At 41.9% G+C, this 12,509-nt stretch overlaps 1 protein-coding gene across 2 annotated transcripts in view; it reads right to left on the reverse strand.

The window, feature by feature from the left end:
- Positions 1-12,509, reverse strand: part of ANO10 (anoctamin 10) — a 281,214-nt gene that overhangs the window by 48,319 nt on the left and 220,386 nt on the right. For both annotated transcript variants that reach the window (XM_082639734.1, XM_082639733.1), the window contains exon 12: positions 11,493-11,609. In XM_082639734.1, coding sequence (XP_082495860.1) covers positions 11,493-11,609 — 117 coding nt within the window. The remainder of the gene's footprint in view (positions 1-11,492; positions 11,610-12,509) is intronic.

Below are 12,509 nucleotides of genomic sequence, written 5' to 3' on the forward strand. Positions count from 1 at the left end.
CTTGCTTGCCTATGTCCATCTCTGGGGCCGACCAGCAGTCATGACCTCTGGATGACCTCCTCTAACACTGAGCGTCCTCACAACATGGCAGCTACCTTCCCAAGAACAAGTGATCCAAGAGGGAGAAGAAGGCAGAAGCCACAGTGTTTTTCTTAGGACCCAGCCTCAGAAGAGACATGCCAACACTTCTGCAGTACTCTACTGATCACACAGACCAACCAGGATAGAGGGTGGGATGGGACTCCACAGGGTATAAACACGAGGAGGCAGGGATCACTGGGGACCATGTTGGAAGCCAACAACCACAGTTAATGACCCTTCCCTTAGTCTGTACAATCAGCATTTGGGACAGGATCTTTTCTGTAAAGCTTTTCAACTCTACCATTTGACAACTGTATGAATGACAGGAATTTCTGATACTTCCTATTCTTGTGCTTTGATCATGTGCTTTGATACTTGTGCTTTGATACTGAGTACTGAAAGTACTCAGTATCTGTTGCTGATTTTTTTTTTTTTTTTTTTTTTTTCTTTTTGCGGTATGCGGGCCTCTCACTGTTGTGGCCTCTCCCATTGCGGAGCACAGACTCCGGACGCGCAGGCCCAGCGGCCATGGCTCATGGGCCCAGCTGCTCCGCGGCATATGGGATCCTCCCAGACCGGGGCACAAACCCGTATCCCCTGCATCGGCAGGCGGACTCTCAACCACTGCGCCACCAGGGAGGCCCTGTTGCTGAATTTTAATACCTGTATTTTAATTTTGACTTATGAATTCGGTAGAATTTACTGCTTATATTCTTAGAGCCATTATCAATGGAAGATTGTATCTCACAAAGTTCTTACGTCTAAACAGTGCTTGCTTCCTGCATTCTATTCTTAGGAGAAAGAAGCAAATCACTGTATGTGCTGTTCTTAGGGATTTACTTTAAAGGCTAAATTTCCTAGTCTATCAATCACTATATTTTCAGCCCAATTTCTTAGGTTTACATTCATTACATGATACAATAATATTTAATCATATCCTTGAGGCTCTGTAGCATTGGAAATCCACGGAAATGAATACTATTTATTATACTTAAAAAGAGGTTTTCCATTTTAACAATTTACTAGTAATTAAAAATGAAAGTAATTTAAAAAAAAGCCACACTATAAGTACTCAATGATGGTTTCCTCAATCTCAAATCTAACACACCGAGGACAACTTCAAAGCCAAAGGACTAGAATTTAATAACAGAAAAAGGCACAAAGGGATGGGGCTGTGACCCATCATCTAATTACTGACTCATTCATTTGACAAGTTCATTCAGTCAACAAATATGAATTCTGTGTCTGGAGTAATCCTGTCTCGAAGATGCTTCTAGTCTGGTAGTCACAGACAAATATCTTTGATCTTGATGAAGCCAAAAATATAGTCTTTTAATATCTCAGAACATTTGGTATATAAAAAAAAAAGTTAAATAGATGCATAACTAACAGCTCACGCACTTGCCTGGAGAAGGAAGACCTGCTCTCACACACATCAGCCCTCAAGGCCATGTAATTACTAATCTAGTACAGAATCTGAGATTGGAACTCTTAGAACTTTTAATAACTTACCAGAATGTACCTTTCTTTTCTTCTTAAACATATAGTCTTAAGCATTCTGAAATCTCTAGAATAATTTATTATAGGGTGAATTTTTTCTTTACAAATACGGACGTATTTTAATGACATATGTATACATGGTCCAAAGCACAGGGCATCCCTTCCACCATACAGTGAACCTGAGGCCCTTCTCTGTGGAATAGACCTCTGCTCCCAGGCCCCTTCTGCCCACACTGTTTCTCATCTTCTCCTATGGTGACTAGGAAAATGCTACATTTTATTCTGTTTCATGTCCTTTTCAGGAATTTCCACAAGTGAAAATGAATCTGGTTCTAATTTGGCCATGTCTTACACAAATTTTAAATTTTGCCTTGAAGGCCAGGGGAATGAGATAAGTAGCAATTTATATAGATTGTTTACTAGGGAGACAAAAAAGATCAGAGGCTTTCTAGAGCTTTAGTGAAGCATCTTACTTTAACGTCTGGATGCCTCAGTGAACCTTAAACCATTTTTTCTCTAGTGAAAACAAAAAACGCAGAGAAAAGAAAACCCTAACCAACAGTGGTGAGGACAGGATTGTTCCAGAGTCTGAATCTGTGCAAAGTACAGAGGCTCCGGCTCTGTGTAAACTACTTTAGAATTCTATCTGGCTTGATTTGGGGTTACTTTATGGTCTTTTTGGAGCCACCCTTTTTACTGATATCAATCACAGTCTTTTTTTAAAAAAAAAAAAGGATTCGTGCTTCATCAAGGCTAGGTATAGAGTCCTTCTAAAGTGCTCATATGTAATTCCTTGGAATGCATTCTCTTCCCTAGTGATCCCAGAAAGGAATATGACCTAACTGTTTCCATTTTTGCCCGAGTACCTATTTTAAGATTCCTCTTTTTTTGTCCAAGGACATCATTTGTCATTTACTTAATATATTAGCTTCTGAACTATGTATGAGTCAACAAACTCAGTTTGATTAAGTGGAGATTTAGTCAGAGTCTACTGGGCATCAGGCCCTGTGCTGGGTGAGGAGATGCAGGGGTGATGAAGGCATCACCTGGCCAAGGGCAGAGGGGCGGATACACAGAAATGGGCACCAGGACCCTCTGTCACACAGCAGAGGGCCGCTCTCCTGAGGAGGGAGGGTCTGTGCCACTGACGGTGGAGAAGGGGTGTCTGGGTGGTCAGGGTTACGCTACAGCAGGGGTGCTTGGGGATCCATGAGCAGTGCAATCCTGCTAGACCCAAAAGTAAGGGAGAATGACAGCAGACGGGAAGGGGGAAGGGTAAGCTGGGACGATGTAAGAGAGCGGCATGGACATACATACACCGCCAAATGTAAAATAGATAGCTAGTGGGAAGCAGCCGCATGGCACAGGGAGATCAGCTCGGTGCTTTGTGACCACCTAGAGGGGTGGGATAGGGAGGGAGACGCAAGAGGGAGGGGATACAGGAATATATGTACACATATAGCTGATTCACTTTTTTATACAGCAGAAACTAACATAATGCTGTAAAGCAATTATACTCCAATAAAGATGTTAAAAAAAAAAACTGACAGCAGAAGGGACTCAGGAGGTGCACAGGAGCCAGTATTTGTTAGTGCATTAATCACTTTAAGACAGTTATCATTTATGAATTAGAGAGAAATCTACTGTGTGAAAAATCAAGTGCAAATAAATGGCTAACAGACCCCACCTCCGAGAACTGCTGTTAGGAGTCACAGCCCAAGTGGAAGGCTTAGAATGGTGCCTGGCTCACGTGCCCTCCCACTGCGCGCCATCTGTTACCACCCCTGTCATCATTACTGCCCGGCTGTGTTCGGGTCATGAAAACAGGTAGGACTGCTGCAAAGGTGCAATTCTGATTTGCCATCCCATCTGGTTTTATGGTACCATTTTATCCCAGAACTCCCTCCTGGTTTGCCCAGTGATGCAGGGCACTCAAGCCTGAGGTGGTCCTCCTCCTGCATCACCAAACTCATCTCCCCGCCGCTGCCCTGTTTCCCACTGTGTGTCTTATGCTGGGTCACTGCAGCCTCACTCTGCCCACGTGTGCTAGGGCTTTTGGGGGAGATTATGAAACAGGAGGGTCAAGCCACTTGCCCTGAAGCTGCACAGGGCTGTGCGACAAACTCCCGACACAGGAGAGAGGGAGACGCCAGCTCAGAGGGGCCACTTGAACTCTGGAAACACTGTGGACTTCAGTTTACCTTTACTTTGAGCTTTCTAGGCGGGGGCTGACTGGAGGCCCTGGGAAATGAACCATCCCCTCCCCAAGGACCGAGGCTCCGGCACTGACTGCCACTGGCTTTCTCAGAAGCCAATTCTTTATCTGGATTCAAGATTTCATTCCGAACTACAAGTTGGCAGATCAACATGTGATTGCATATGCAAAGGTCAAATACTTTAGCATCCTCATTCTATGTTGTGAAACTCTTAACTTTCCATTAAAAATGCATATCTAGCTACCATAACTTGAGAGCACAAATAGGCAGGGAAAGAAAGCTTCAGAAGCTCTTGGGAAACGTTGGAAATAGTTTAAATATACTTAACCCTAGAAAACAAAGACATTACATAATGTAGGCTGGCCCAACAGGCTGGCTGGTCAAGGGTCTCACATTTGATTGGAAGCCCTTGAGGGCCATAATTCACATTGTGGTGTCTTCTTTTTTTTTTTTTTTTTTACATCTTTATTGGAGTATAATTGCTTTACAATGGTGTGTTAGTTTCTGCTTTATAACAAAGTGAATCAGTTATACATATACATATGTTCCCATATCTCTTCCCTCTTGCATCTCCCTCCCTCCCACCCTCCCTATCTTAAAGTCCTTATCTGTTCTTTCAACTAACTTCTGAGGCTGTTCTCTTTCTCAAAGGCTCCTTCTGGACCAGCTCCCTGGCTTCTGTGGGTGCTTGGGTCCCGAGAGGGCTGGCTGCCCAGAGGCATGACTGTACTGAGGATGTTGTGTCCTTGTGCTCCAGGCCATCCAGGGAGCAAATGGTACCTGGATAAGACTCCTTTCTATTTTTAACTGGATCTTAAAATTACTGAGAGTGGAATAGATCAATTTGAAAAGAAATAAAAGGGCATCACTAGGATGATATTTACTGTCTAGAATTCTCTGTAAAGGTCTCACTAACTGAAGTCTAATCACTTGAAAATGTCCTTTGCAAAGCAAACAATTTTATTTTCCCCAGTTCGCCTCTCACCTTCAAGTATATCTCATTTGCTTATATATTTAGAAATGCCACAGCTTCCCATCTGACACTGAAAAAATAACCGCCCTGGGTACCCTTCCTCTCCATGTTCGTTCCCACACTCACCACGGCCCCCTCCCTGCCATGAGCTGGAGGAATAGCCAGGATCACAGAGCACTTCCCCAAGTGGGCTCCACGGCTCCTGCATTGGAATCACTTGGGTGCTGAGTAAAACACGTACATTTCTGGCCCTTCCCACTGACCTTCATTTTATAAAACAAAAAAGCTGAGGTACAAAGACACTACCCAACTCATTCCCTGTGGCAGGACTTGGCCCAGAACTTGCTCACCTGACGGCGCTTGGGATCCATCTCTGCTGGGAGGTAGGGGTTGAGGGAAGGGGTGTGGAGCAACAGGAGTTGTGAAAATGTAGGTATCTGGGCTCCACCTTAGCTTTAGGGGATCAGTCTTCATGGTGTGCGGCCCAGCCTCATGCATTTTTTGCAAGTTCTACTTTCAAGATGCACAGCCTGATTTAAGAACTGTCCAATGACTTACATTTCTCAATCACATTTTGTCCATAAAATGGGAACTGAGTTGAAAGGTAGCAATTCAAGTATAAATTAAACATAATACAGTAATTATTCATGAGTAATCATTTCTATTGACAAGCTTGTCGTCAATTTCTGGTCACTTAATAGTGAAAGAGTCTGGGGACAGGCTAGGCATTAATGAGATTTATTCTTAAATATGTTTTCCATAACTCCATTTTTGATCACAGTCCACCAACTGACCAGAAGACATGGCAGAAGCTCTCTCTGCCTTTGGTCCATGGGAATAGCCCAGTGAGGTGAGGCTCCACTTGTTTACAAAGCAGACAGTTAAATGTCAAGAGTTTAAAAAAAAAAAGAAAAAGGAAAGAAAAAATTCTATATCCTAGAAATGACACTAGTTGAGCAAGTAAACTGAAGACACGCCAGTGAATTTGAGTTTTTGAAAAGCACAAAGTGGGTGACCTTCCATACCTAGGACCTTTCAGACTTTTCAGGCCCTCTGCACAGTGAGACTAAAGAGGAAATGTGAAGAAAATCTTTGTCTCCGACTGGCAGCAGCGTGAACTTGGGTGGCCCAGGCAGCAGTGTCAACCGTGCAGCAAAGCCCTGGGCCAGCAGGAGAGAGAGAGTGAGCAAAAGAAGACCTTCTGCCCAGGTTTTACTCTGGACCTTTTATTCTCAGATTGTAATTTTAACAAAAACAAGCAGTGGCGGTAGGTGGGGAGAGGAAAGCTTTTCCTGGGTTTGCAGTCAAGGCCCTAGGAAACCCCAAGTACTCATCATGGCCTCCTGCATACTTGATGGATCTGAGACACTGAGGCTGCATGTGCACAAATTTAAGTCACCTATTAGCGCAAGCCAGGAACACCCTTCTATGGAGGCATTTGATAAATATCCTGAGTGGACACCTACTGGACATCTCTGCCCACCAGAACCTTAACAGCAAAATCGGCACCAAAATCACATTTTCTTAGAAGGGGATGTTAATCAGAGAATCACATCTATGTCCTCAAGAGAAAACACTCCAAAGAGACTTAAAATCACTTAGATTTTTTTTTCTTTTTATATAATACAAGATAGAATTTTGGTTAATGTTTCATTTCTCAGTGAAGATGAGCATAAACAAAACTTGTCGTCGACTTTGGACTTTGCTTTACTGTCAGGTGGGGCGTATCTGAAGATACGGGAATCCAGGAGCTGAGATGACTTGGGAGGTTATTTAGTCACATCCATAGTAAACACTAATATCCACCAGTCCCTCCAAAGCAAACATGACAGCTCTGAAGTAGGACTTTCAGGTAAATGTGTTTAGTAACAAGAGACATGTTAGTCAGATCCAACATCGAGAAAGACCCTTTGCTTTTTAGACAAATACACAGCAGGGTGAAATCTTGAGTGAGAGGAGAGGAAAGCTTTCCTAACATGAAGCAAAATCTTGCCTTGACCTGGAGTGAAGGTGTATACATGGCCAGCCTGCCCCAATCAATAAAACCTCACTAGAAATGTAATCAGTGGAGAAACCTGATTTACCAAAACTCTTCCAGAGACAATGCTGTTCAATTAAAAAAATTTTTTTTGCTTACATAACCCTTAAAATTTCTGGATGCCAAATGCCCTCCCCACACAATTTTAAGTTGACATCTAAAATTTTCATCATAAAGTAAAATAGTTGCAAAAATATTTCCAGCATACTGTAAATATTGACACAAAAATAAACTATGAGGTCACTCTTTTAAAGATATCCAAGAAATGCTAAACATTATAGTGACGTGATATCCACCATCACCCATTCAAAAGATACATGAACATGCTCTTAAAAAATTCTGTTTTTCCTTCTTTTTCTTCTTTGAAGTAATATTTTCTTTCCACTCCTCCCAAAGAATCTTAACTTAATAAATTTTTGTTTTGCTTGAAAGTCTTCATCAATCTCTTTCTAATACTTTGCTGCAATAATTATATGCTCAAAATTGAAACTTAAGAAGCCTTTAAAATTCCCTATGACCAGAAGTCTCACGATAGGTATTTAAAATTTTCTTCTGGACTGACTGACCATTACAATTGTTACTGCTGCATAAATGATAAAAATTATATAAACAGAGTACACATTTTGATAAACAATGAACATAAATTTCTAGCTATATTTTGGAAATGCATTTCTTAAGGGGATGGAGGGCAGGAGATTGGGGTGCCTTTATCGAATACAGCTTAGCCCGACGCCTCCATTTTGAAAGGTTCTGTTACTTGGTTGGGGGGGTAACTCTGGGGACAAGGCACATGGTAGGGTTCCAAACAGTGAGAGGTGTGGCTTCCTTCTGCAATGTGGAAGAAGGATGCTTGTGAGAAGCGAGGAGGTGTGGCCATGGACAGCCAGGAGGGACCAGCAGGACGCCCGGGTGCACTCAGGCGGTTACGTTCAGGAAAGAGGAGGACTCATCTAAGCTGAGAATCTCAACACTGAGGGCCTCATAACAGTCTGTGTTCCTCGCAGAGTCTAAGGAACGTTAGACTGTTTGGAACCTCCCCGTCCATCCTCCTCTCTGCCCTCTCCTCCAAGTGAGAGCTGAGCACATTATTTCCCCAGCTTGTCCAATTTATCTTTTCAATTTTTTTTCCTGTGGTACAGAAGTTTTAAATTTTCTTGTATCTTACTGTATCAATATTTTCCTTTATAAATTCGGGGATTTGTGTCCTGATTAGAAAGGCATTTCCCACTGGAAGAAGTACCCATGCTTTTTAATAGACCTTTTATGGTTTAAATTTTTTACGTTTAAATTTCTCAACCATCTGAACTTTGTTGGGTGGAGGGGAGAGAGGTACATAAGAAATGAGGTAGAATAAAGTGTAATAATTTTCCCAAACAACTGTTTGTCATCATCAAACCATATAACAAACAATCTTTCTTTTTTTCCCACTGACATAAAACGTCACTTTTACCATAAAGTTCCATTTTTATTTGGGTCCATTTATGGAATCTCTGATCTATTCCACTGATCTGTCCCTTTCTCCCCTCATTCAAAATGGATTTAATTACCATGACGATTGAATTATTCAAAATATACTTTAATATGGCAGAGCTAGAGGCCTCATTTTTCTTCTTTTTCAGAAGTTTCCTTGCTATTCTCAAATGTTTATTTCTATATATTTGACTTGGCATTACATTTTCACAAGATTAAATCTTTTGATCCCAGTAGAGTTTAAAAAATATTCTTCACATTGATTATCCACATAGTTTTCATAAATTGCCACCTACAGATTTTATTTTGGTTTCTTCTGTAAATGGGACTTTTCTCTCAATAATATTCTCAAACTGGTTACTATTTTTTTGAAAGGAAACAAATGATTTTAGACAAACTTTACAACCTGCTTCTTTTCAAATTTTCCTACTGTTATAAGAATTTATCTTGTGATTTTTAGACACAAAATTTGATAATCTTCAAGTAATGATAACTTGGCTTCTTCCGGGTTCCTTGAACTTATCTCTTCCTCTTGTATAACTACACTGATTACGCCTCCAGAACAATGCTAAACGTCAGTAGTGATAACGGGTCTCCTGACACCGTTGTGAATGCTGCTGGTGTTTCACTACTGAGCATGATGCTGCGTTTCCACCTAAGAGACAAACACACTGGTGAGCCCACAGGCCCAAAGTGAACTTGTCCTATAGCTAGGAAACACAGCTAATTCAGTCTTCTCACCCACTGTGACAAACATCAACACAGAAAACGTGGTGGACCCGGGGTTCTCCCGCTTTTCTGTACTCTGATCACAAGTCTTATTCTGCTGGGCTCACCCCACCTAATCAGGGTCAGGTTCTGCCCCAATGTGGGGTTCCCCTATCTGGAGCACCACCCTTGGAGCCCTGGCTTCTATCAGAAGATTGGCTTGGGTGGGTCCTCTTCAAGGTTTTTTTTCTCCCAATTCCCCGAATATAAAAGGAAATATTCCTGTAAAAGGTGGTTTGGAAGCATACAGGACTGCATGGGTCAGAGAGGTCCTGGACCCAGAGCTTGTCCCCTCAGATGACTCTGCCTTATTGATTTTCTCATTCATTAAATTCCTATATATGACTGCAGATGACCAGCTAGCTCTAGGCATCTAGGGATCTTTTGTCTCCCAACTCTCATTCTGTTACAGGTAGAAAATCACCAAAATGGTGAACTCCAGCATGGCTTTTTAACTTCTCTCTTTCTTTTTGGGGCCGGGGTGGGGGGGATCCTTTGGTAGAATGTGGAAATCATCAGGAAGAGGATTCTACCTCCACGGCATTTTCTGCTGCTTCTGCCCACACTTTCCCGTTCTCTCTTGTGCTCTGTGAGATATTATTCAGGATTCCAATTCTTCACTTCTCATCCCCTAATGTTTCTGTAGAAGGTAGACTTGGAAACCGTGGACCTGCCCCAGGGAGATTCTTGGAAATCTCTGTCTGGTTCTTTTGCTGAATGCCAGCTCTAGTCTTCATTTAACATTGCTTGAATATTTTTGTTTTGCTTAGTTTAGTTCTTTAAACCTATTTGTTGCTCATATTATTAGGAATTTGGTTTTGTTATGCCATCCTAAACTGGAATCTTCTCTAAAAAGACAAACAACCCAATCAAAAAATGGGCAGAAGACCTAAATAGACATTTCTCCAAAGAAGACATACAGATGGCCAAGAGACACATGAAAAGATGCTCAATATCGCTAATTATTAGAGAAATGCAAATCAAAACTACAACGAGATATCACCTCATACCAGTCAGAATGGCGATCAGCAAAGAGCCTACAAACAGGGGCTTCCCTGGTGGCGCAGTGGTTAAGAATCTGCCTGCCAATGCAGGGGACACGGGTTCAAGCCCTGGTCCGGGAAGATCCCACATGCTGCAGAGCAACTAAGCCTGTGTGCCACAACTACTGAGCCTGTGCTCTAGAGCCCACAAGTCACAACTACTAAGCCTGCGTGCCTAGAGCCTGTGCTCCGCAACAAGAGAAGCCACCGCAATGAGAAGCCCACGCACCACAAGAGTAGCACTCACTCGCCGCAACTAAAGAAAGCCCACGCGCAGCAACAAAGACCCAATGCAGCCAAAAATTAATTAATTAATTAATAATAAAAAAAAGATACACACACCCCTGTGTTCATAGCAGCACTATTTACAAGAGCCAAAACATGGAAACAACCAAAATGTCCACTGAAAGATGAATGGATAAAGAAGATGTGGTCCATATATACAATGGAATATCACTCAGCAATTAAAAGAATTAAATAATGCCATTTGCAGCAACATGCATGGGCCTGGAGATTATCATACTAAGACAAGTAGTCAGAGAAAGACATATATGATCTCACTTATATGCAGAATCCCAAAAAAAAATGATACAAATGAACTTATTTACAAAACAGAAACAGACTTACAGACTTAGAAAAAAATTTATGGTTATCAAAGGGGAAAGGTAGGGGGAGGGATAAATTGGGAGTTTGAGGATTGACATATACCCACTACTACATATAAAATACATAACCAACAAGGACCTACTGTATAGCACAGAGAACTCTGCTCAATATTCTGTAATAACCTAAATGGGAAAAGAATCTGAAAAATAATAGATATATGGATATGTGTAACTGAATCAGGTTGCTGTACACCTAAAACAAACAACACTGTAAATCAACTATACTCCAACATGAAATAAAAATTAAAAAAAAAAAAACACAGAACTGAGGGACTTCCCTGGTGGCACAGTGGTTAAGAATCCGCCTGCCAATGCAGGGGACACAGGTCCGAGCCCTGGTCTGGGAAGATCCCACATACTGTGGTGCAACTAAGCCTGTGAGCCACAACTACTGAGCCTGCACTCTAGAGCCCATGAGCCACAACTACTGAGCCCATGTGCCACAACTACTGAAGCATGCGCGCCTAGAACCTGTGCTCCACAACAAGAGAAGCCCACACACTGCAACGAAGAGTAGGCCCCGCTCGCCGCAATTAGAGAAAGCCCGCGTGCAGCAACAAAGACCCAACGCAGCCAAAAATAAAATAAATAAATAAAAATTAAAAACTGGAATCTTCTATACTTATTTAAACTGGTAACTTCAAGGCTGAAGTAAAAGCTGAGAGTGAGTTCTCTGACTTATGTTTCCTGGCATTTGCTAAAGAAATACATTTTTATTTTCAGGACAGTTGCCCTTACCTGCTGCTTGAGTGCCTCCAAAGATTCAAATTCCAATCTGGCCAGTTTCATCTGGATATGCCGTGGCTTATCAGGTATGGCAAATGCAAGGATGAACTTCAAAGCCAGGAGTGCATGCTGAAAACAAGAAAGAGCACACGTTGCAGGGACACATTAGACCATGTGGGCGAGGAGACAAATTAGCACCTCAGCACCGTGATCCTTCTTGTTAATCTTGGGTCACTTCTAATTACTGGCCTGTGATGTATCACAGATCAACCAGGTCCATGAGTTATATTTAATCCATCCCACTGTGGCCCATTCTATAATTATTGGTTTACTTTGCTTTATTCTTTTAAAATCAGTTATTCCCTTAAAATGATACCATATGCTACTCTCAGTGAAAAATAAAGTTTATTCTGAGAAGTCTCCCAACAAATGCTTTTTTTTATGCATGTCTTAATCCCCAATGTATTTAGTGTGCAACGTGTGCAGAGCCAAACGTTGCTCTTTGTGTAACAACATCCTCCCCTGTGCTGTACTTCAGGCTGAGTAACGTGGAATGTGCATGTGCCTTTTGGTGCCTTGTATCCTCTGCATCCCCAGTAGTGTCTGGTGCAGTTTCTTTCATGAAATGACAATCAATAAATATTGATGAGTTGATCGACTATAATGTGCTACCTTATGTTGCGGACTCCACATATTATGAGGCAGAAATGTAGAGCGTATCCTTTATATTATGTAAAACGTATCCTTTATAACATGGGAAACTTAGAACCTGGCTCTTTTATTTCCCTTCTACACCAACACCATACAGAGGTTTTCTAACATAATAATATGAGGTTTATAATTATGCTTCTTTCTCTGCAGAAATAAGCCAACAGGACTGCTTCCCCTGGTAAGCCTGCTCCTCAGATGCACAGCCTCGACTCGATGTTTCTCTAATTCTGCCTTCATCCTGTGACCCAGGATCAAGACCCACAGAAAGCTGAATGATCCTTAAAGTTGCGTCTTTGATGGCAGCATGAATTACTAAAT

Source organism: Mesoplodon mirus (genome assembly GCF_964341445.2).
Source record: "Mesoplodon mirus genome assembly, chromosome: 12".
NCBI lineage: Eukaryota > Metazoa > Chordata > Mammalia > Artiodactyla > Ziphiidae > Mesoplodon > Mesoplodon mirus.